General features: G+C 40.6%; 1 protein-coding gene across 1 annotated transcript; it reads left to right on the top strand.

Annotated features, from left to right (window-relative positions):
* The first annotated feature begins 5,695 nt into the window (after positions 1-5,695).
* Positions 5,696-20,042, top strand: YPEL1 (yippee like 1). Its single transcript, XM_009947800.2, has 4 exons — positions 5,696-5,844; positions 16,721-16,764; positions 18,026-18,134; positions 19,117-20,042. Exons 1-4 carry the CDS (start codon positions 5,728-5,730, stop codon positions 19,204-19,206), a joined length of 360 nt encoding a protein of 119 aa, XP_009946102.1. The 5' UTR covers positions 5,696-5,727; the 3' UTR covers positions 19,207-20,042.
* The last annotated feature ends 6,158 nt before the right edge of the window (positions 20,043-26,200 follow it).

Genomic DNA, 26,200 nt, shown 5'->3' on the forward strand with positions numbered 1-26,200 from the left:
TGCTAGCTGAATTGTAATGGATTCTATTTCTCTAATATTCTGCAAAGTACCAAGGCACCTTGGGTAAAAAAACCCCACTTGATAAAAATTTGAAAAAAAGAGATGTCAGCACTGACAAGAAAAGGAGGTGAACAGAGTTTTATTGATGCTGCAGTTATGTAGCATGACAAAAGAGCCCTGCCTCGGGGTGCAAAGTACAAATGACAGCTTCGTCACAGGCTTCCTCAGTTCCTATCTCTATACTCTGCCTGTGGAAACAGAAGAGTACAGCCAAAATAAACTAGGGGCTAGCTTTTATTTACTTTTTTTAAGGAAAACACTATCATTGCCAACAGACCTGTGATGCTTCAGAAGCTACTTGTATGTGACTGGTATTTTAGTTTCCCTGATCTTCAAAATTGTTCATTTACACCTTAAAACTTGGTTATTTTTTTCTTTATAAGCAACGAGCTCTTCCCAAAACTCCCTTTCCTGTCCTACTTATCTTCCGATTTCCAGCTGATCTTTTTTTTCTTCATGGTTCTTCTACAGCACCAAACTTTTAACAGACCCGTGTCATCTTCCAGGGTTTTACCTACTTTCAGCCGAAACGTGAAGGACAAATACCCTCTGGTGAGGAAAAAAAAAAAAAAAAGTCTGAGCAACCCCATACGGCTTGTTACACTGCCTTCACACGGAAACCCCTCCGAAAATACCCCGGGACGAAACCACAGCCGAGCCGGCTGCTCCGGCTGAGAACTGCCCCCGTGTCCGCCCCGGCCCCGCCGGCGCAGCTCCCGCCCAGCGCTAGGCCCCAACGGGCCTCGCCGGGAGCCGGGCGGGCGGGCGGGCGGGCGGGCGACCGCCCTCAGCGCGCGCCGCCGCCGCTTCCCGCCTCACACCGCCGCGCGCCCGGGGGGAGGGGGGGGGGGGCGAGGGGGCGCTCGCTGCACGCGCCCGGGACCACCCGCCCGCCCGCTTCGCTGTGCGCACAATGGCCCGTGGGGGCGGAGCGAAGAGGGGGGGTGGAGCCAAGCCGGCGCGCTCGCCCCGCCCCCCCGATCCGCCCCCTCCTCCACAAAGCCGGGGGGGCGGAGCGCCGCGCGCCCCCAGCCCGCGCGCGCCCCCAGCAGCGGTCGCCGCCGCTCTTTCTCCCGCCCCTAGGGGGCGGGGCGGGCGCGAGGGCGCGCGCGCGCGCGCGGTGATTGGCTGCCGGCGGCGGTGGGAGCGGGTTTAACGGCCGCAGCACCCCCGGGCCGGGGGAAAACAAAACAAAGGCGGCGGCGGGCGGGAGCGCAGCGCGGCGGCAGGATGCCTCAGCCGCCCCTCGGCCCTCAGGGCGGGAGACGCGCGCCCGGCGCCCGCCTATGACCCCTGGCCACCGCCGAGAAGGTACCTTTGAGGCCGGGGAAGCCGCTCGCCCCCTTTGTTTTTCGGTGAGGGCCCGGCACTGAGCCCTCGCTGGCTGCCGCGTGAGGACCGGGAGTCCCGTCTCGTCTCCTGCCCTTGCCCCCCTGAGGGAAGGGGGCTCGGGGGCGCGCTGCTGGTCGGAGTCTGGGCTGGGGAGCGCAGCCGGCACGGCGCAGCGGTGAGTACCGGAGTGTGCGAGTAGCCGGCCTCTCTCGCTTTTGCTGGGATTTTTTTTTTTTTGGGGGGGGGTGGGTGAGCAGGCGGCTGCGAGAGGAGCCCCGTGTTGCACCCTCGGCCGGGGGGGGGAGGGGGGGTGTCGCGGTTTCCTGTGTGCGCGGGGCAAGGGGCCGCCGAGGCAACTTTGCTGGCGGGAGGAGGGCTCGGGCGCTATTTATAGCGCCTGGAAATGACGGCAGCGCTGCCTGCCTGTAGCCTCCTCGTTACAGGGCGGGTGGTGATGGTTTACATAATGGGGGGGGGGGGGGGAAGCAGACCTCGGCGAGCAGTGGTCCGGCGGGTTCCCCCCGCGCTCTTTTACGTCCTGCGAGGGCCCCAGGAACGGTGCGGCGGGTCCCTGTCCGAGGTCCTCCGGGGACGGAGCCGGCGAGCTGGAAGAGAGCCGGTCCACGTTTGGGTGGCCGCGCACGGCTGTTCCCGGCAGCGTGTCGGCGGTCTGGGGGAAACAAGCCGTTGTCCGGCGAGGATCGCCGCGGGTGGGAGAGAAAAGGCAACGGCGTCACCCGCCGTGGCGGCTTTGTGCTCAGGCGTGAGAGAGGAAGAGGCTTAAACGTGCACGGAGCAGTAGCTCCCTCCCGGCAGGGAAAGCGAGCTCTGTCTCTGCCGGTAACTTTTCTCCTCGCATTGTTTTTCCTGTTATTTCTCGGTATGTAAAGTGAAAATTAGGCTCCTGTGTCTCATTTTTTAACTTCGTGAGGTTTTTCCTTGCTGGAGTAATCAAATCGCAGCTTACCAGGAGTGCGTGCGTAGGCTTTGTCCGGCTTTGGGGAGCTACGCAAAGACTCTTAAGCTTGGTTTGTGTCACTGATTTTTTTTTTTTTTCTGAGCCCTGGAAGAATGACGGGAGGCTGATTTCTTACATGTTTTATTTCCCCACGCGCTTGTGTGTGGTTCCAGGCAGCGGTGTGAAGATCCCCGCGCACACAAGGAAGCTGCTCGCCTTTATTTTCCCCCCGGCGGCGGCGCCCGGCCGCAGCTTATCCGGCGGAGCAGACCCCGCCGCCCCGCGTACCGCCCCGTGCCCGCTCCGCCCGTGCGGGCCGCCCCCCCCCGCCACGCTCATCGGGGTGTTTGTTTACACATCCGGGAGCTGCGCGGGGCGGGGCCGCCCCCCCCGACCCATTGGCCACCCGGCGCCCCTCCCCGGTGACGTCACGGGTGCGGGCGGCGGGCCGGGGCCGTTAATGATTCATCCCCGCGACGCCGGCCCTTGGGGCGTCCCTCGGGGCGGGGGCCGGCGGCCTGGGGACGGCCCCCGGTGCGCGGTGCCCGCCGCACCGTGCTGCGGCCCTCGGGAGGGGGTTAAAGGACCGGTCCGTTCGCGTTCCCGCTGCCGGCCGTGTGGGGCGGGGGCCGATACCGTTAGTGCTTCTAGGGGTTCCTGTGGGCTCTGGACGGGTAGGTACGAACGAAAGGCACCCGGAGCGGGGTCTGGGCAGCCGTTTGGAAACGGATAGCGACCTGTACCCTTGCTTTTGCGCTTAACTTTGCAATTTCTTTCAAATGGCTTAGATCTTCAGGGAACCTCGCTGTCATGTGCGTGACCAAAGCACAGACTGTGCTGTTGTCTTAAGAGTGAGAAAGAAATAGTTGCCTCAGGTTTTGCAGTGCTTTCTGCAAATATTAAACAATGCTGTGGAACCTGCTGCTGCTCATAACTATGAGTGAAATGAGACTGGATTTGTTTACCATTACTAGAGCAAGTACAAAATGCTTCATGTTCTGAATCTTGCCTTACAATATCACAAAGCAACAAGTTCTGTGGTTCTTATGGTGTGTATCAAACACTTAGGATTGCCTTCTTTTCGAAGAGACTAATATCAAATACAGATTTGGAATTCTTTAATTTCTGTAGTTGAAGAACTCTGTATTGAGTCTGAAAGAGTCCAGATTGCCTTCGGAAGTGTGAATTAAAAGAGCTTCTAGGAATGCCTTCAAGAAAACTGTTTTTCTTGTGTTCAATTTGCTGAACTTCTGCAAGCATTGAAGTCGTGTTTCAATTACTGATCAAAAGGATCTAATCCAAAGTCAAAACATCTTTCTTTGTGGTGCCTTTCATACTGCAACCATGGTTTTTTTCCATTTCTGTGAACCTAAATAGGATCTGTAACTTTCTAACATTAAGAGTTCAAGCAGGGAATTTAAAGGAGACCTCATGTTTACCTTCCAGGATTGTATTTCTTTTGTCATCTTTCTCCTATAATTTGTTACCTCTAATGATTGTGGCTCAATATCTAGCTGTTCTACAAAAGCAAGCTGTTTTCTTCAAACACTCTTAATTGTTCTTCACTTTGCAGTTATAATTAAATTATCTTGGGACAACAGGTATATAATATTTGTTTAAATGACTGTATTAGTAATTAAGTTCTGCTCTCCATGCTAACTGGGTTAATATTTCAGATGTATTTATCCCTTATCAAATTGTTTTTCTTTTCAGGGACTAAGAAAAGTCCAATCGTTCTGATGTGTAGGTACATGCTTTGGATGGCAACTTGCTCCCATTGGTGCTTTATTTTTTTGGATTCCATATGTTCTGCTACATATCTTGTTTGTGGCTTATCTCTGCCTTTGCAATTCTGTGTAAGAAATTTTCTTGTAGCAAGTCCTTCAGTAGTTATTGAGTCTTTTTTCCTGCTGTGATAATAAGCTTAAGATTAACACCCCCCCCCCCCCCCCCCCCCAAACTACAGAAAAAACCTCCAAACCCATTAAATCTTGGTGTGGTTGTCTCTTGTGCTAGGCCTGCTGTACAGATTATTTTCTCAAGGCTTCTTTTGAAGCACAGTGATGGCTTCCTATGATCAATCTTTAATTTATGTGGCTTTCATTATCTGCTCTATTTGTGTTACTAGTATCCTACTGCTGGAACAGTAGTTAACTGCTGCCCTGCACACAGTTTATGACTGAGTGGTTTGCATGCTCATTTTAATAGCTGGATCAAAGTACTGTAAATTCTCTATGTTGGCTCTCACTTCTGTGTTTGTGTTATTGACCTACTCTGTCAGTCACCTGATAGCTGATGACATAAGTGACTGCAGTGTTCCTGTTTGGATTGCTCATTAGCTTGATGTATATAGTGTGGTAACTGATGGCCTTTGACAGATCAGTGGATGTTATGAGTATTTAGAATCTGTAATTTTTAGGCAAACTCTAAAAAAGGCTTGCTTTCCAGCATAGCAGGGAGGTCTGGCCTTCTCTGTTCGTGCATCTGTTGTCTCTTAAAGGCACTCTTGAGGATTAAGAATGCAGTTGGGTATCCTCTGTGTAGAATTTAGCTTTCATTATCTGACTTGGTAGCATCCGTTAAGACTATTCTGGTAGAGTGAGGAAGTGTCTAATTAGCTTTGATCAGGACACTAGTCAAAAAGGTCTTTGCCTAGAGGTGTAACTCTGCTGAGCTTGAAAGAGGAGACATGGATCCCTGAATAGGCTGATGGCATCTTACCTGGTATTTAACTTAGATGTGATACAGCAGGATTTTTGCTGAAAGCTGAAGTGCAAATATCTATTGTATGTTTATTGTTGGACATAGCAAGTGTTTTCCAAGATGCCTTGTTGCTTGCTGTATTGGAACTGACCACTGGAACTTGAAAGACAGCTTTCTCTAATCCCCTGCCTTTTTGCTGTAGTTTTCTACATGGCTATCTTAAAGAATGTACCTGGTGTATTGTAGAAAATGCTTGTGTTTCATGGAGAACTGTTCAAATCTCCTCCTTCATTACAGTGTGATGTAGTAGAAGCCACTAGTGGAGCAGAACTGCTTGTGGCTGTGTTGGATGAAACTTAAATTGTGCAGTTTCATAGAACAAGGGGCCTGTATTTCAGCCAGGCATTTGCTCTAAGTAACACTTTGCTTTGTGTCTAGAGTTGTTGAATAACTAGCTTATTCTGGCCTTGTTGTAAGCTGCTAATTGTTCTGCTCTTTTCACCTACAGGTTGTGACTGTTTCTCTTCTGTCACTTGTGTGGAAAGTGCCACACACACTCCAGAACAACAACGGCTTTTGCTTGCATATTCCAGTGTTTCTTTTGTCAGCGAGTTCAGCAAAGTTGTAATTCTTCAAGTGCCAGCCCTGAGCTGAGTGAGGAGCCACCAGCAGAGATGGTAAAAATGACAAAATCAAAAACGTTCCAGGCTTACCTGCCAAACTGTCACCGAACCTACAGCTGTATCCACTGCAGAGCCCATCTAGCCAATCATGATGAATTGATCTCCAAGGCAAGTGGTTTGTTTAGAGACCTCATGAATTATTTCTTAACCAAAATGGTTATCACTGTATCACTGCTCCCACTAGATAAGGGATGCAAATTGATGGATAATTCAAAGTGTCTTCCCTGGGTTCACTCTTGGGTCATAAATGTTGTGTACTGAGGACTGGACATATTCTGGAAACTTTTGAATGTGACATAAAGGCTGATCTAATACATTCCCCATATTAACAACCTCTGTCTACTGTCAGGTAGGTACTATTTGTGAGCTGTCATATTTGAAAAATTGCTAAGGAGAACTGTCAGAAGAAAACATGGATCTCTGGGTAGGGAAATTATTCTGGTTATGGTTATTCCAGAAAAATTATTTTTGACTCTGAAGGTCACAAAACTGGCTGTTTCCAGAATGTTCCACTTCTGTTGTGGAATCTGTAAACACATTTACTTCTGCCGTATACCAGTTCCTAAGGAATATGATTAGCCTGAGATATTCAAAATAGTTGGAGTATCTAAACTTAAGCTTAGAGAATGTGTGGATCCTTGAAACAGGCTAGGCCTGTCCTTACCTGTTGCTGGAAGAAACCAAGATTTGTGATGTATGAAATATGTAGGAGAACTTGAAGTTTGGGATAAATACTTGATAGACTTGCTCATTCTTTGTTTCAAATAAGGGCCTGATGAATTTGTTCTTAATGGTGTCCTGGAGAAAACACTTCAGTTGCTTTTCAAACCTCTTAATACAAATTGCTTTCTATATAACTGTTTTGTCAAATAAAATTTTTAGTGGCAAACCCTTTATAACTAAGTTCATGTGTTGCTCCTGCCTGTTTGTGTGTTCAGCAGCATTAAGGTGATGTAAGGTGATGTTCTTCTTGAGTGCTGAAGAGATTGGAGGGGAGTGGGGTGGCAGTTTTGAGAATGCTGCCACTGCTGAATTGAGGTTTTCTTGGATGAGAAGAAAGTATATCTGCTTGCTTACCCCTTAGAAGGCTTCAAAGAAATAATAGGGTTTTCCACATACAGTTTTTCTTGCATTACTAATCTTTGATCTTTGTTTAGATCTCAAGACAACTTTTTGATTCAGATAGTAAAGCTGGAGACAGTTCTTGGCAGCTTATTGGTTGCTTATTGCTTGCCTGCTTCTGCTCTGCCTGTGTTCTGGGCCAAAAACTAGTGGGAGAGGTTAATCTTTCCTGAACTACAACTGTGGGCTGTAGATGCCTACAAGAAGAATGAAACTGCTAGCTGTATCTCTTGAGATGTATAAATTCGTTGAGAAAATGCAATCCAAGCAGACACGCTTAATAAGAAGCTCTTTTAGTGGACTTGGATTTTCACGTGTTGACTAAACTGCCACAGTTACTACATGAGCTAGTTGTTCTCCAAGGTCTTGGGAGTTTTGGTCAGCATAATATTTTGAGTATGTTCTTAAGCAAGTCACCTGTTCATATTACAGCTTCATAAATTTCAAACATTAAAAAAATCAAATTTTCCATTCAAAGAACATGGAGAACTCTTTAAAAAATTATCTAATACAAATATTTCTAAGTGGTTTCTAAGGTATTGGGAAGAGAGTTAGATATGGATTCTACTTTATTTCTGGCTTCCATAATTTTCAGTGAAGACATCTTACAAATGTTTCTGTACTTGTGTATTGACCGTATGCTTTTGACAGCTGATCCCTATTCTGTCAACATAAGACTTCTTGACCATATTTTATTGTCTAAATCTGTGTGATAATGAGAAATACATTTAAGTGTGAGGTGTATCTTTTTGTATGTTTGTAAAATAAAAAGAACATTTCTCCTCTATTGTACTTGTATTTGGAACATAGCTTTAAAAAACCCGCTCTCCTTTAACTTGTATGTATTCCACCACTGCAAAGTTCTGATGGAAACAACTGCAAAGCAATAGTTTACACTTGGATCACTAAAAATTAGTCGTGCTGTGCTGGGAGATGGTAGGCAGAGTGGTGGGAGGAAATAAGAATTGATTCTTTTTAAATGAAAACACAGATTAACCTGGAAAATAAAAACTGAAGAAATATCCTGGACAACATGTGTACAGAACTGTAAAAGGGCTAACAGATGAGTGTACCTCATCTGAGTTTTATATGAATTTTTTCTGAAGTTCTCTTAAAGTGCTTTCATTGATGCACATTATGTGCATTGAACTTACGTTAATGAGAGGTATTTTTCATTTATACTAACAATTATCTAATCCTAGTTACTATAACTACTCAGCTGCAGCAAAAATACTGAAAATAAACCTGAAGTGTAGCAAGTTCATTCTATACAATCTAAAGTTAACTGAGAACACTGCAGCTCCTGTGCTGTTCTGGATTTATTGATGGAGCAGAAAATTGCTCTGATCAACCTGATTTCTGCACCCACCCCACCTCCCTTGCTTTGAGGGCCTAGTTAAAAGCTAGAGCTCTGTGTAACACTTACTGTATAGAATTTATGGTTACAGTTTCTCACTTATTTCCAAATGCTTACTGTACATTCTCTCTCCAGGCTCTAGTGCCATGAACACTCTTTAGCAGATAAAGGCAGACAGTATTTGGTACCTAGCCATAACTGCTTCATTTTGGTGTCTCCCCCAGCCACACATTTCCTGGGTGCATGGTGATTGCTTTTTTCTGTGTGGTCAGGGAAAAAGAGTCAAAATAAGTGGTGTACTCTTTAATTTAAAGCAGCTACAACTAGCTTTCTAATGTGCTTTGAGGCATAAGCATTCGTTACACCTGACACTATGAGGTTTCCAACTCCAAGATGAAAAGATAAGGTATGAAATGAGTGGTGTTTTTCTTAAATGTTGGTCTGTAATGGAAAAGCAAAGAGTACTCCATATTTCTGTCAATCATCCCTTTGATTCTGGTCCTCAGAATACCAGACTTCAATACAGATTTGTGGGTTTTCTGCCTTTGAGAGCTGTTGATGCCAGTTGTCTGACAAGGATGGCAGCATACATGAATTGCCTTTTTATATCTGTTCTGTTTGAGCAGCAGGATCTCTTTCTTGCCTTAGAATTAAATCATGAAGTGCTTTTTTTTTTTTGTGCCCTTGCTGGTGATAAATGTCAACCAAGAGTCTAGGCAAGGGCTTAGAAATAAGAATGCAGACTAATGAGACAGTATAAAAATGTGCTACCCGCACAGGTGAATTCATCATCACTATAGCTTTAGTTTTCTGCACAATTATGAAAGCACTCAGTGTTTTGCCTAGTGTTGAAATAAACTTGGATGTTAAGTGATTAGAGCACATTTCTAGATATTTTTGCTCTATAATCTTGTTTTCTGTGTCTGGGGAGGAATGGAAAGAAGGCTGGTAGAGAACAGGAGTCCCAAACTAGGAGGTTGTCAGCCGTAGAGATGTTGACAAACATTAGTCTGTACAGCTGAACACAGGCACACTTGTATGAACAGTCGCCATAATTTGTAACTCCAGTCATCTTGGGGAAAACACTGAAGGATACACAAGAGAACTAACTAGAATTAGTTAATTAACTAATCTGACTGTTGTAGATTACTTTTAATTGGAATAAGTGTAATTTTGAAGTGATCTTAGGTATGTCTTGGACTCTACAGTATTTCCATTGTTAACAAGTCCACAAGTGCTGGATTTCCTGTTTCTTTGATGAAGACTTGAAAGTGAATGTTAAAACACTTAAACCCAAACTATTAGGAGCATACCTGTCTCCACTACATTGGGGAATGTTCAGAGGACAGGGGAAGAAACTGCAGCTTTTTTATTTCTTTAAGGAAGCCGCTGGAGATTTTTGGAATCATCCTACTATGACGACAGGCACAGAAGAAGTAACCTCTATCAGCGAGCAACCACAGGCCTTAATAAAGAGCAAGGCAAAAAATTGATGCCATAGGAGGCACTTGTTTGATTTAAAATGTTCAAACAGTGCCTAAAAGGCAACCAAATGGTGTATGTTAATAATTTGAAAAATACCAACAATTAAAAAAAATTGACATAGTTAAGTTTTGAGTAATAATGTTTGCAAGACTCTTTGAAGGCCAGGGGAGGTTGCCACTTAAGTAGCCTGTACAAAATGTTGTATGTATGCTGCTTTTAAAGTGATTTTGAAATAAATTTTACGAAAGGCTTAACTGAAAGAGCTTTCTTCTGATTTATTTGTAAATGGTAGAGAATGTGCAGTGATTATTAGCAGTAAATTTTATAGGAGGCAAATGTTGCTTGAAGAGCATAATTTTCAATGCACTTGAGAATGGCTTGTACCCACTATAGTTCCAGTAATTGCTTAGAAATTCAGGTGCGGCGTAACAAATGAGAAAGAAATAAATATCTGTAATAGAAATCTTGGAACCTAGTGGATATACCACAAAGGCTAATGCTTTGTTACTCAAGGTTGACCTGCTTGAAAGACTGTTGAATCTTCTTGCAATGTGCCTTAATGCTGGGAATGGAAGAAAAACTGGATTACTTTGTATAGATGCCTGTGTAAATACTGTCACTTTCTTCTGTCTCAGTCATTGCAAAGCATTTCTGACCAGAGTGGGATAAAGTCATATGAAGTCACAGACAAGACTAGATGTGTCAATATTTTCAAGAACAAGTTCTGCAGAAAGGTATATATATATGTAACTGTCACTGACTTCAATGGGAAATCCTTGCACCTTATGGGTAAAAGAACAGTCTTGCTGGTTAAATTTAGTTCTTTGAGGCATTCAGTATGTCTGCTGTTATATTATTGATGAGAAGGAAAAGCCTTCAGCTTAAATAGATGCCAGAACATTTTTAGCCTTGCTTAGCAATCTGTGTCTTTGTCCTCCACTGTTTAACTGATGAGTTCAAGAGGAATTTTTTTAAGGGTTTATTGTCTTTAAGTAAATATACTGTTCTTAGCTTGACTCAATTTGGTAATCTGCTGTTGCTTATGATGTAGGGAGTACTTGGAAGGATAGTTGGGCCTGTTGTATGCTTGAAGGCCATTTTTGTTTCCTGCTGGAAAAGCTGAGAATGGACCTAGTTTCATAAATATTCTGGTGATAATTTTTTTTCTCTAAGAGGCTTCTAGTTTTTGAGGTTCTGGGTTTTTTTTGTCTTGGGGTCAGAATCTAGTTTTTGGAAGAGAAGCTATCTTTGGGAAACATCCAAGAACAGATTTGAAGGCTTAAAGGAGCTGGAAAGTGTGCAAGGGAAGTGTTCTACTCCAGGAGTGTTTTGACATAATTATTTCTGAAATACATTCAAGATGGTCTATAACTCAAGATAACTTGTTCTGCCTGACAAAGTCTTCAGTTGGGGAAATATCATTTGCCAAATCTGCAAGCATGCAGTTTTGGGGGTGAAATTTTTTAAGGTTATTCTCTACATATTGAACTTCATAACTTGCTTTGTTAAAATTAGTAAATACTTGAATGAAAATGTACTTTGAGAAAATTTTTAATACTTGGAGTAATCTAGCACTTGCCCAGTAAACAGCTGAGCAGCATTATCTCTAGTTATCTGTGGTATTGAGGAGTTGGATCTGAGAGAAATATTAAATGGAACAAATCTGTTTTTCCATGATAATTTTTTTTTGTCAGTATCTTATGTTGAATTCAGTTTTCTGAATTTATTTTGCATATCTTGAAGTGACAGGATATCCTTACAGTCTTTGATGCATCTTGCTGAGAAGATAATTTTGGACATGAGAGCACTTGAATGTTTCTCGTTTACCTTAAGAATATTGCCCATAACAATACCATCTTCCAAATTACTCAGTAATATTTGTTTGAATTGCGTATTTGTTCAGAGTGCTAATTCAAGTTGAACTATTTTAGCTTGTAAAGTGAGCTCTAGCAAATGAAAGGAAACTCAAGAAAAATGAAACAAAAAAACCTCCCTATGGACTACTTTCACTTGCGTTCTTCAAAATCATTTTTCCATGTTGTGAGTAGTGTTCAAGCTGTGCTTATGGAAGATACTGTTAATGCCATTCTGACTTGCTTATAATAATGCCTGCTGCACCTTTAATAACATGCTAAGATGGCAGGTTCTCTGGATGTTTTCTGTGGAGCATGATCTCTAGCCATGCAATGTAATCCCATCTGTGGGGAATAATTAATTACATAAGCTTTTTACTAGCTTCCCTTCCCCCCAGCCATGCCCTTAGGTATGCCTGAGGGCAGTAAATACTACTTCTGCTTAACTGATACTTCCTTTTCTACTGGGTAAAACAGCTAATCCTGGTGTTAGAGGTAATGATGAGTTTAACTTAGAAGCATAGATCATATCCAATTCTGCAGGTATGTACTAGTGTGTAAGTGAAACATTTATAGAGTTTCTTTACTACAAAATGTGTTGATGACAGAGGTCTGTCAGATGACTTGAGAAGATTGTAATACCGAACTATTCTTGCAGTCAACCTTAAGTGTAGTTCCTAAGCACAGTCAAGCAGGTTTGCTTACACTATCAGATATTCTAGATACTTTCAACTGTGCTGAAACAAGAAAAAGTTTCAGATCTTGTAGACATCTTCCTGTAGGAATGGACAGTTAGTCAAAGATGTGGATTTTCTAGGGGAAAAAGTTAACTCATAAAATCAATGCAATATTATTAATTAAGGAACATGAAAAGACAGACTTAAGCAAGTTTGTTTTAACTGCTAATACTAGTTGAACTGATAAATTGCCCAGCTTCTCAGTCAAAATGTTGATTGATGTGAGTCATTATTGATGACAGTTGCTCACACTTGCCACTGTCTTCTAATTCCTAAGACACATTCAAGACTCAGATTTAATAGAATGTTCTGTTTTAGTTATGATTTATGTATAGTGCTAGCAATCTTGGAAGTGCTGAGCAAATCTGGCAAAGTAAAAGTTTGTGTTTGCATAGGTGATGTTTATTCTGTAGAAGGGCAATTTGTCTGGAGACTGGCTTGAACGGTTATGCCTGTTAGTCCTTGACACTGCCATTTAAAATACCCTCTTTCATTTCCTTTGAGGAGTTGACACACGAGGCATTTAACCTGTCAGCCTCTTAAAATTCATATCAGTATAACTGAATCATCCAGTGCAGAGTGTGAGAAACTTCGTGCTGGTAAAAGCAGATGTTTGTTCAGTATTAATTTTTTTTCTGGTTATGCAAAATGCTCTTTATGGCCAAGTTAGAAGCTTAGCAAGCAGTTCAAGTGCTAAAGTGAGCTGTCCTCTTTTCGTTTCTGGTAATAGGATGCATCAGGAAGTAGAGCTCTTGCAATAAATCTTTCTTGTACCTGTTGGTAGGTGGAACCCCCTACATGTTAATCAATATTCTGTGGTCAAGAGAATGCGTATGTGACAGATGTATACCTTTTTGTGTTGTTTGGATACAGTTTTTTTGGGGAAAAAAAGTCTCAGCTATTCAAGTGAATAAGAAACTATGACTGCCAAGCTCTGGCAAGCTAAGAAATTTCTAAGAAAAATTAAAAGGCCCAGGAATTTAAAAATTTATATCTCTACAGTGCTTTTACTTCAGTCAGTCTATAAGAGTTCCACATGGATGGAGTGCAGACCGTTAAATGCTCAATGTTTGATGTTTGGTCGGATGTTGATTTTAAAGGAAACTCTGGAGTCGCCTAGACCCAAGTTCTGTGTTCCAGAATGGAGTAACACAGATTGCTACAGGTTGCTGTCAAGTTAACTTGTGGGTGATGCAAATGTGGAGGAACTCTATCTTTGCAGTTGGGCAAGGAAACTATTGTTCTATGGTGTGTAAATACAATACTTGGCCTCTAAACATGTGAGTAGGTAGGAAAGATGGTATGAAATGAATCAGCCAAATGCTGCTAACAGTAAGCTGCATAAGGTGGGAAGGGAGGACTGTCCCAGAAAAGATTCTGGTTTGCTTCTCTCTCCAGTCTACCGTGATAATACCAAAAATTAGAAGGTAATGAAGATGGCCATTTCTGAGAGGGGGGGGAACCCTAGGAGAGTACAGCATATTTAGGGCAACAAAGCAAAGGGTGAAAGAAAAGAAAAGTCATCTTTAAAAACACATCAGGAAAAAAGAGAAGCTGAAGCAGTACTTTCCAGCCTGCGGTTTGTATTTCATTTAGCTAGACTTTTTTTTTTTGCTTATGAAACAAGAGAGGGAAGAGCTGCTTTTTTCTGCTATTCCTGGCATCCTGTTACTGCCTTCTGCTTAATTTTGAGAAATGCAGGGTCAAAGGAGAGCTTTTATTAGGTGATATTAAGTCAAGACTAAACATAAACTTGGCAGAAATTATTGTGTAATGTAGTTCAAAAGGTCTCCTGGCTGTTGATTTGTTCTGGTGTCTCTTTCTTTCCCAGCTAGCTGGGAAACTTCGAGTATGGCATGTAAGTAGTTTAAAAAATTATATTGTAGGACCAGACAAAACCCCACACATTAATTGGTATGCGATTGCATATGTAATTAAATGTAACTAGAGAAACTAGCACATGATTAATTTAACAGGAGAGAGTATTTCTTGGTGGAGTTTGAAAAAGGATTTGTGAATTCTAGTTCACAACACAAGAGTTTTTAAAGCAAGCAGAAATGGCCACAACTCTTGTAAGAATTTTTACAGTAGCTTAACCAAAAACAATGGTCGTCATGGCTTTGAAAGTTCTCTCTTAATTTTGTGTACATGGAACAAGGAAGTTCTAGGTTAAGTTTACTTCTTAGTAAGAGGACCTGCAAAGTGTTTCCTTTGCTTTTTCTTAAATTTTGGGGTTGCACAACTGCAGTTGTCTCTAAATGTGTAGTTGACTCAGGCTAGTTACTTATTTGTTAATGGGCCGTTTTTGAGAGTATATACATGAATAGGTTTTGGTTTCATCTGCAGTAAGCATTCTCTGCTTCGTTATTGATTGTGGGACGCTGCCTCTAATTTAGAGAGCACTGGTTATTCTGCAGGAACTACAAACTGTAGGTTTTGTACCATTCTGACAGTTGTGTGTTTAGCATCTCAGGAGAACTGAAATAGTGGTGGGGTGTTTGTTTTAAAGGTAGGTATAAGGATTACATTCTGGCAGAGCTGTTCAGACTCTGTACTAACTGAGTCTCTCCTTTCAGGGTCAGTCCTACCTGAAGTTTTAGCTTTCACTGTACTGCACAGCCTGTCTATTTTTCCTTGCTTTGTGAAAAATAAGATTTGCAGTTCTGGCTAATGGAGAGAGTGCCTTTTCTTTTGTCTTTGCTATAGATGAAGAAATACATTATGTCAGTAAACATCTCCATTTAATTCTTTTAAATGGTTGCTAAAATAATACTAAAATATTAATGCTGTAGAACTTCGTGTCTTAAGGTGAGATTTTATGTGTAGCTAAGGGCTGTATGTAACTACTGCCATCATTGCTACTTACAGTAGTCCAGAGTCATGGATTTTTTTAATGTTCTTTGTTGCAGTATATAATCTGGTTAATGTTGATCAAAAAAGTGTTCATTTATATGTATTTTCCTTTTACATTTTTTTTTGCAAACTGTTCTAAATAGTTAAGATACAACAGTTACTGGTGTTATGTTGCTAATCATTAGACTGGCAAAATACCTATTTTGGTGTCAAGTGACTTCAAAGTATATAACTAAATACATGTCAGAAGAAGAATCAATTGCAGAAGGGCCCTTCTCCCTGCGGTTCCATGCCTAATGTTACTGACACCATTCAAAAATATTCAAGGTGAGGTCAGAAATGTTAGTCTTTGATTTTTAATACTAGTACTGTAAGCATTCTTTAAAAACAATTGTACTTTCTCTTCAGCATGGATAAAATTGTTAATTTTCTTTGAAAGTAGGTTAGGGAAGGGGAATTCTCAACAAAAAAAAATAAAGACATTAAGACAGTTTAGGGATATTCTAAAACTGAATTCAGTATGGAAGAGAGAAAAAAGGAAAAACTCCATTTCAGTGTGATCTTTGAATGGGAAATAATGGCTATGTCTAAATTATCAAGTAATTCAGTACAGAAGGAACAAATCAACAGATGAAAGCAGCGATGTGTGTTACAGACATTTTGAATGTTTTACCTATGGCTGGATCTAGTCTGCTCACAAGATTTGCCAGGATGTTTGTAGCTCAAGGCTGCCTGATCATAGGTTCAGGCCTTTGTGTCTTCATTAGCGTTTGTAGAGCGCACAGTAGAAGAGCTTCTGGTTTAGTCTGGTACACAAGGAACAAAGATGTGGTTCACGGGCACTGAAACTGCTCTGCAAGCCAAACCAACCCCCAGTAAGTGTGGTTGATTTAGGGGTTTTACTTCAAAATGTGCTACTGCTCTGAACTAAAACACTAATTTAGGTACAGCTAAGAAAATCTAACAGTCATCTTTTGTCTGTAATCTCTCAGGAATGTGAGAGATTTGAAAGCATACGGCTGTGCTTGGGCATTTGATGGTGACGATTATTTTATTAAAATAAAGCTGAGCTTATAAACTGATCAGATGCATTTCCTGAATACAGTATGGTGGGTTTATACTTGGTTCAGAATTTCACTGGTCTTATGTCAAATGATGCAATGAAATTGAAATAAATCATGTTTTGGGTGCAGCAGAGAGGACAGAGGAGATGGAAATAATTCCCTTTGCATTAAAAGCAGATTATTTTAATTATAATGAAGGATGTCTAGGAAAAAGAGAATTGATATCTTGCAGAGGGGTAGGAAAAAAGTATGTTTTGTTTGCATTATGGGCATCTTATTTTGAACAATAGTACTTAACAACTTAAAGTTGTTGCTAAAAATCTAATGTGGGTGAAAACTTTGACCAGGCTCCCCCCCCCCCCCCCCCCCCCCCCGTAGAGATACAAAGTAATTAATCTGAAATCGTTTATATCTGTACTATGTTTATATGCTTACTAACACACCCTTCTGGAACTATTTTTTTGTTGGGGGTTTTTGTGGGGTTTTTTAACAAGCGCAATTTTTTTTTTGCAGTCCTTCCAGGGAAGCCAGGGACGAGCCTACCTCTTTAATTCTGTGTGAGTATGTTGTTATGGTTATGCACACTACCTGTAGAGTGTAATTCTTTTGAATGCTTCATATGTGGAAAACAGTAGGAATTAACGTAGCTGCACTTTGCTCTGTTCTTTTTGACACTGGCTTTACTCACCAGCAATAGTTACTAAAGAGCTACTGAGCTGATTCGTAAGTATCCCTTTGCACACATTAGTTTATCTTAGATTTTAAGTTATTCTGCCAATAATGGAAGTTTAGAGGAGGGTGTTAATATCAAATTCCTTTTGTGTGTGTAATGGTAACTGTCTTGAGTAAGAGTTGCCATTCTGAGGTACTCCAGAAGTAAAAATATATTGTGTGACTAAATTTGCTTTAGATGACTCTGCTGTAGTCGAAAGAAGAATTTCCAGTGCAATAGTTAGATAGATTTACAGGTTAATGTTTCAGTAAACTTGGTACATCTTAAATGACCTTGAATATTGTAAATGTGCTAGAGGTGAAAGGTCTCTGTGATCTTATCAAGCCTAATATTTGCAATTTTAGGCACCTTGTACCCATGATATAAGGCTCTTTTGAATTTGCTAATGAATGTATTTTAAGTTTCTAATATGCAGGATTGCATTTTTGTCTTTATTTTTCAGCAGTTTATTTTGTTGCAGCATTTTGGAAAAAAGAAATGCAGTTAAGTGTCTTAGTCTATTTTAGACCAGGATAATGGAACTGCAAATGCAAAGGATTTGATTGCAGATCCTTGAAATTCTTTTTATATGTAGTTGCCAGTGGTGACTTGGGACTTCTAGTATAATTGCAGTAGTAAGGATCTGGTAATACTGCAGCAAAAGTGGCAAAATTTTGCTCTTGTGTAACACTGTCTAAAAACTTGGGTTAGTCTTGCCTCATGTTTTCTGTGTAGACTTATTCGTGAAAAAACTAGCTCGATGCAGTACTTCATGGGATATTTTGTTTTGATATTGCTGTTTGTTAATCATGGATTAGTCTGCTGATCTGTAGCACAGAAATATTTATGAGGCTTTTTCCTTGCTGCTGTTTTGGAGTTGGTTCTAAATTCAGCTGTTGGTGCTGATTTTCTGGTACAGACTTCCATTATAGAGGTCTCAACTTGGTTTTGAAGAAAAGCCCAAAATTGTAGGGGTGTCCAATTACTGCTTAGTGTTCACTTTTTTACCTATTTTTTGTCCTCTAGAGAAAAGGTGGGTAACATGTAAGAAAAGAAACAGTCTCATGCAGTTAGTGTAATTTTTCCTTTTTTTTTTTTTTTTCCAGGGTAAATGTGGGCTGTGGTCCAGCAGAGGAGAGAGTTCTTCTGACAGGTTTACATGCCGTAGCAGATATCTATTGTGAAAACTGTAAAACCACTCTTGGATGGAAATATGTAAGCAATATACTTAAGTCTTCAATAAATGTTTGTATGTTGAAGCACAGATGTTTGTGTAGGCCATTGAGCAGCCTGTATACTGATAGGTGTAGGTGAGTTAGCTCTAGTACTTTTGTATACAGCAGTTTGTAATGCAGTTTTGCTTCCTTACATCTGCTGGAATGCTGTAGCAGATAACTCGTTTCTGGACTGCAGAACAGATGAGGGCTATAGGTGCTATTTCAGCTACGTAATACTTCTGTAATACCTTTTCTGCAAGATTACCAGCCCCGTACACTAAACTGGATGGAAGAAGTTGTCAAAGTGGGTCTTCAGTTTCTTGGCTTGCAAAAGTTGATTCATATAACAAAAGTACAAATGATGATAAATGGTACTGAGCACGTTTACACTGCTTACAACTAATGCAAACTTGAATCTGTTGTTTGAAAAGTTATCTATGCGCTTGCACCGTTACCTGTAACACTTGCAGCTGTGTTGCAAGTTTGATGTTTTGAAAATGTTAGATTCTGGGTGTTGCATGTAGGATTTTCATTGATTCGGTGTAGCTTCAGATCTTACAGAAAAAGTTGTCCTAATGTGTTCCGTCTGATGATGACTATAGAGGAGAGCTCTCAAAAAGGTTCCTGTTCCCTCTTTTCATTGCTTCTGGGAATAAGGAAACTATGTGTATAACATGCCATTTCCTAACCTTCACTTAGAAAAAGCATTAAAATTCCCTGAGCAGTGAGAGAACGTGGAAGGTTCTAAAGCAAGATCTATGGGACAGTGGATCTGCTGATTCTGCTTATGAGTAGTTTGCTCCTATTTCCTTCTCAACTCTCTTGATCCTCTCTTCCCTCCCTCCCACCCTTGATTTGGTGTAACTGATATGGGATGTTAACTAGAATCTGTCCTGATTTGTATTTTTCATGCAAGTTTGATGTTTAAAACACTTAATTCCCCCAGCTTAATTCAGTGTCTTGATTTTTCTTCTTTCCAGGAACATGCTTTTGAGAGCAGTCAGAAATACAAAGAAGGAAAATTTATCATTGAACTTGCCCACATGATAAAAGACAATGGCTGGGAGTGAATAATAACCTTTTTCCTTCTGTTCGGACAATATTCTGTGGAACATGCTTTACAAAGACTAACGCGAAGTAAAGGAAGAGCTTGGCTAGAGTGGCCCTGAGAATATCACTGAACTCTGAAACCTCACAAATGAGTAGTGTAGTGTAAGTGGCTATTTCAGGCCATGTTTGCCTTTTCTCCTTGTGTAAGTTCCCTCTTTTTGTACGTGTATTATTGTGTGAACAGTTGTTTTGGAACATTTTGGATGACCTTTTTCTAAACTCAAACTAGAGAAACAGTTCACTAATTGAAAATGGATTTTACTGGTTAGCATCTATCTATCTCTGACCTATGCCTTTAATGCTACCTTCTGCTGTGCATGCTTCTTGCCTAAACACCTACACTCCAGTCCTGTAGAAGTTCTGTATCTGAGCAGTCTGAAAGAATGTATGGGATGGGGTGCTTTTTTATATGTAGCAATTTCTGATGTGTTTGGCAGTGAAGAGGATGCAGTATTGTAGTTAATTTCTTTTTTTAAATTTGAGTGTACCACGACCTATGTACATCTTGTAGGTGAATGGTTAAAGGTACAGTGCTCACTTTAAAAAATACTTCAATTGCACTGACTGAAGTTAGCAGGTCTCAAGTTGTTAGGTTATGCTAGAGGTTTGGTATCTTAATGAAATACCTTAGAAGGATTTTAAATCAATAATGCTATAGAATATGTTCATTTAAGACCAACATATTCCCTAAGGAATAATTGCTGGATCAGAAATTTATAAAGCTATAGCTTGCAAGATTAAAAAGGCAGAAAAATATATGCATCTTCTATTTTGGAAAAAAAAATTAGTCGGTGTATTAAAGATTTGTTTTGGTACTGTACCTTTGCCAGTAACAGGGACTTGTGCATCAGTAAAGTTTTATGGCTGGTTCCATGTAACTGTATAGTCCTAATGCACTGGACAAAGAGGTTGATATTAAGGAAACCTGTTGAAGTATTCTGCTTCTGCTACATTTGAACAAAAATATTTATTTTTGTGAGAAATGGCCAGAGCCTATGACATGAAAATTAATATAGTACCTGTAAGAAAAGGAGGGGTAATAAGAGGGAAGGGAAGTTTGATTCAGTTTTTCATAATATAAAATAACAAGATAGTTTTTAAAATTTGGGGGTGGGGAAAGGGTTTCTTGGTTTGCTGGCTAAATCATCCCCAAGTACCTTTTTATAATAAAAATTTACATGAAACTCACCTTCTCTTTTGTTCTCACACCGTTTCTTAAATGGAATGAGTTAATGAGAGAAACTTTTGGAAGGTGCATGTACAGTATTAGCTGTTGGTATCTGTGCATGCAAATTCCAAGCAACTATGAAAGAAATGCTCTACATAAATTTACAAACTTTATTTTCAAATTAAACAGTCTCTGAAGACTTTCTGTATTTTACTCCTTTTAATGCTTGAGGACAAAATGTTTGGGGAAAAAACCTTTAACACTACATAAGTACTATAACTGATCAATGTGGAAGCCTTGCAATACAAACCCATTTTCTCTCAATAACAATTCTAATACAGCACCTGCAAAATTAGTCATAGGTGCTGTTGCTGCTGTTACGTTTTTGGGAATCTCTGATAGGCTTTCTGAACTCTGCTGCACTTTAGAAATTTTGTCATGCGTGAAAAATGATGCCAATGGGTAGGGGCAATACAAATCTTTAAAACCAGCTTTCCAGTGTCTTTGTGGAGAGGAAGAGAAGAGAGTTCGCCCACGTGTACGCGTTCTCTGTGATGCAGGCTGGCTAAACTTCATTGAAGATGTTGTAGGTATCTATACCTATGAATTAAAAATTAGAGAAGTAGTTAAAGCTGTTGGGTTTCAGTCCAGAGACCTGAGGAGGTACAGTCGTGTTCAGTCTGGATTTTGTGGCTTACATGTTACTACTTCATGTTCCCATCATCAGGCTTCAATGTCTCCTTTTTAACAATGTCATTAATGCAAGATGGGCTTTGGTGTTGCCTGTTTCTTGATCTTTTTGACCTGGAGTTCTTGGGGTTTTGTTTTCCTCCATTGTAATGTGTGTTGGCCACAGAGGTGGCACTAAAACTTCTATCAGCTAAAAAGTTTGTGTTGGCTTCAAAGTCCAGTTGCAGTGTTGATACTTGTGAACACGCTTATGTGAAGTTTGTGTATCTTTGGGCTTTTCTTATTTCCTGGCTACAGACTTGTTGAAGCAGTACACTGGACTGAAGACAAAAGTAAAGGCTGCTTTTCAGTAGAGAGTTGAAATGAAAGAAAATATGTCAAGTATTAAAGATTTTTTTTCTCTCTAAAAAGGGGGGTGTGGCTGTCTCCTGTTAAGTTAATGCTGTCTGTAACACAGTCTGATTCTTACTTAGAAATTCAACCTCTTTCTTCAGTGCATTATTTATATTTCAAACTGGACATTTTCACCAAAACCTTAATCAACTTTGATGCCAAAGGTTGGGACTTCATCAAGTGCTTAGCACATAGAGCTTCAGACTACTGGCATAAAGAGTTAATGATCTATATGTGATGTTTATGGCTTTTAAAAGAACCAAACAAAGCAATATTCTTTTTGGTCTTTTAAGAGTGGACTCTTCGAAGAATAGAACTAGTACAAAATTGCTGTTTCATGCTGCCATGTAACAATTCTTGAGGCTCATTCTATTGAGGGAATATGTGAATTTTTCTTCCTGTGTTGCTTGGCAGCGTCAATGATTATTTTATCCCCTTGTAAAGATGTAGAGAGTTCTTGTTATTGGTTTTGGTGAAAGTAGAATCCAGATAGCAATGGCTGCTGGCTGATGTGAAAGAGGTCAGTCTGGTCACTGAACCCTCCAGCAGTCATTTGAAAGAAAAATAAACTTACTTGAAAAAGAATTTTACTAAAGCATTTTCCCTCTAACCAATTTTTGTAATATATTAAAGATTATATTTAAAGTTTGTATGTGTTTGCTCTGGGCAAGTTTACTTCCCCTCCAACTTGAGCACTTTTGTTACTTGTACTGGTTATTTTTATTGTTGGTCTTAACATTTATTTTGTATTTTGTTTTTTTATAAACAGTAACAAAAAGCTTTTGTGAACCTTTGTTTCTTGCTGGCTCTTTCTTGGACCAAATGAACTGACTATGAGCTGGCTTAGAAGAAATGTTCATTGGGATGCATAGGAATTTGCTAGCAAAAATGTACATGTATTGAAAGTTTTTTTTTCTCTAAACCTCTAAAGCCACGCCTGTGCTAAAGTAATTAATCATAATTTGATGTGACTTTAGTAATCTGACCACACATTCTCTGTTTAGGGCCGAAATAATGGCTGTAACAGTGAAGTTACAGGACTGAGTCTGCCTCCAAGTACCAGAGTTGTTATTTGGCTGGTCACTCTAAGTACCTTTTTGATTCCTAAAAGGCAATGCTACCATCTGTAAAAATTCTGTTCAAGTTGCAAACTCCCTGTGAAATAAGCTGCAGAATTTGGTGAGGGTTTGCTGACACATCAGCCTAACTACTCTTGCTGTATGCTTTTAGCAGTCTAGTAATCTCAGTTTTTATCTGCCAGTAAAAAGGGCCAGAATATGAATTTCCCTCGTTCATTGTAAGGTACACAATGACAAACTGTATTAATGAAGTTTGTTACAATTCCATCTTAATTTCCCACTAGCAAGGCCTAGTAATGGCCAGTCCGAGTGGTGTGCCTTGCATGCTGGCAGTCTTTTGCAATCCATGGGAGAGGAGGGGGAATACAGTTTAAGAAATTTCTTTGAATTAAAATCTGGCCTTGGAGGTTCTGACAAATAGTCATCACTGTGCCCGTAACTAAACGGTCATCTGTATTTCTTACTGGTGCATTAAGTTAGTGCAGGAGTTCAGGAATGCTGTCTACCATTTTTGGTGGAGTTCGCTTCCCTCCAAGTAGTGCCTGTAGGGCTCTTTCTGCACGTTCATCTCAGCAGTCAGATTGCGACAGTGGTGACCTACAGGCTCATAGACCAAATTTCAAACATCTCCATTCTTTGATAAGGGTCATGAGTGGATGAAGCTGTCAAATTATTGTTCAACTTTTTGGACACTTTATTGTACTTCATTGAGACTCGTGTTAAGCCCCAGCAGTATAAACATGCTGCAAAGGAACAGACGTTTCAGAGGTTTCTTCTTTTAAAAGGACTGTTACAAATGGTTTAAGGCCTAAAGCATGAGTCGTAAATGGCAGTTGAGTTGTGCCTCATTGTTTCTTAAACTCTTTATAATGCTTTCTTTTACAGGTGACATGGCTGTGTTGCTGTTTTGTCCTAGCAATACTGTACATCATTTGTTGTTTCACTATATTGTATCTACTTGAGGTATCACAATAAAAGCTTTCAATTGTTTTGTTGAGTTACTTGTTAGTTTTGTGCTATCTTTTCTTGATAAATTTTCATGCTTTATTCTCTCATAAGGCCAGACAGAAAAGCCAGTGCTCTTAATTGCTTTTAAAAACTCCTAAATGTGGGTTGAATCTGATTTTTATGTGGTTTTAAGACTGCCACTAAACATTTGGGTTTTTTTCCTTTCACTAATCTTCCCAAAATATAGAAGGTGGTGTTGCTTCTTCTGGAGCTTTTGCCCATTTTGAGCCAATCATGGAACCTCTGCAAACCAATTTCAAAAAGAGTCAGTCTGTGCACACCCCAAAACTAACTTTCAGATAAATTATAGGAAATAGGGGTGTGCATTCTGTTGCATTATCTTGGTCATCTTGAGCACAGGCACTCAATCTGTTGTTTCTTCTTTGGTTGAGAGGAACTTCTGTAGTTCCTCTAATAGGATTAACTGTCTCCTCATGTGTTAGCGGAGTTTAAATCCCCACTATGAGTCCGTAACAAGGATGTGATGAAGACTGGTCGTCTCCATCCAAGAGCCCAGGTCATACTGGGCTTCATATTGACTCAGATTTATTCCACCTCTGTTTGCGGGAGGCAGTGTGTGCTGTGTGTGTAACTGTGAAGGGCTCCCACCAACATTCAAATATGAACTTTTTCCTAAAGGACATGTCACAACATCAGCAGGTGTTCATAGCAGCAGGCATGACCGTGGCTTTCAGATTCTCCAGTGGAAAAATCTCTGTGCAAAACATCGAGTTTGGATAAGAAGGGATAACTAAGTAGGTGGGAGATGATTTCTCTGATAAGCTGGCTACTTTCCTACTGTAGCCCCAGTGTGTGGTTTGCCCCTTTACAGGGAGGGAACACTTGGCTCATGTTCAGCCTGGCATCCACTGTAACCACCAGGTCTTTTTCAGTTTGAAAATCCTGTCTATGACAGTCGCTTGTGGTTTAATAAACTGTTAGGCCAAGCAAAGCAATGTTTTCTCCTCAAGATTAATCTGAAGATGGTCATGTTGATCTTAATGGTCATGATTAAAAGAACAAAGGTAAACTGGGACTTCATTAAGACAGGCTACATATTTGGAAGTCTTCATATTAGTAATTTGAAAGACTTCAACCAGTACCTCAGTTTAAAGAAATCCCCCAAAAAGCTCTGTTTACCAATAGTAAAAATAAATTTCTTAAAATTGTAGCAAGGTACTATTGCAGTCATTTAGTTTACTCTTCTCATATAATAACAAGCGTAGGAATATCCTTAATCATATTACACCATGTGAAATAAATAATTTTCAAGGAAATGCTTCACATCAGGCTTGCTAGTACAAGATGCAGGTGTGTGCTAAGTAATATTAAAGTGTTAATGAAATTTTCTTGGAAATTCTAGCTGCAAGGTAGGCTGAATTATGTCATTGTGATAATCTCATTTTTAGCATGATAAAGCAGTAGGGTACATAGAATTCAGAGACAAGACAGCAGTTGTTTGCATTTGAACACTTTGAATGAAGTAGGAAAGAAATTGGTAGCAAGACTCATGTAGCATTTGGGGGGGATTTGTTTTTTATTTGGTTTAGTTGAATGTTTAGTTACTGAACGTTGGCAACAGTACATCAAATATGACCCCTTTGGACTGCCTGAGGCTGAGAATGAAGTCATATGGTGCAGGCTTATTCAGTATCTCTTCAATAATCCATCATTTCATCTCACAAAGGGATGGGAATGCTCTATATATGAGATCAAACATAGTATTTCCATCTTGAGAAAAGTGGAAGATAGCCTGCTACCTGTTCTTTTATTCATGCACTTATAAGCTGTCATCTTAGATAGGCTCATTTTTTCTTTTTAACCTTTTCTTGGCTTTACTGTCTTAGGGCATGGAAAATGGATCTTTCCAGATCTGAAAAAAAAAAAAAAATTAAGGATAAAAATGGCATTTTATGAGAGGTATTAATTGAATAAAAACCTATTTTTTGACATGGATATAATCGAACTAATGAAGATTCAAATAGCACAGAAGTATCCTTCACATTCAAGACGTTCATAGTAACATCCCGTTAAATTTTGTAGCAAAGGGACTGTGAAAAGACCAACTGTCAGCAATTGGGTTACCAGGGTAATTTTGGAAATGTGAACTCCAGTGTTGTGTCTTACCAGCTGGAAAATACCTGGAGGATCTCTGACTTCCAGATAGACAGAGATGGGCAGATGCCTCATCTAAAAGTTGGGAACCTTCTATTAGATGTCTTTTTGCCCCTCTTAAATTTAAATAACTGGACAGTGATCTTGGTTGAGGGCTCTTCCCACACCCCTGAAACACCATAGCTGTAAGGTTAAGCTGTAGTGGGACAGCAGTAGGTCTCTATTTACAAAATCCAGTTAGCCTAAACAGGAAAACAGTCACAACTAAAGCTGAGTTTAACTTCTGAAAGAGGCACTGGTTATGTTACTCTGCCCACGTGAGGGGTTTTTTTTTCCGTTTTTGTCTCTTTGCCCTCCCCTTGGCTCTGCCCCAGATGGGTCCAGCCTGCAGAGCACAGCACCTGCGCTGCCGCTGGCGCTCACACCTCTGACAAGCAAAGCAGATTAAGTGAGGCTGGACAAAGTAGTTCCTTGGCTGTGAAGCAGCTCTGCTGAGCCATG

Source organism: Leptosomus discolor, chromosome 16 (assembly GCF_034619465.1).
Source record: "Leptosomus discolor isolate bLepDis1 chromosome 16, bLepDis1.hap2, whole genome shotgun sequence".
In the NCBI taxonomy this organism is placed as follows: Eukaryota; Metazoa; Chordata; class Aves; order Leptosomiformes; family Leptosomidae; genus Leptosomus; species Leptosomus discolor.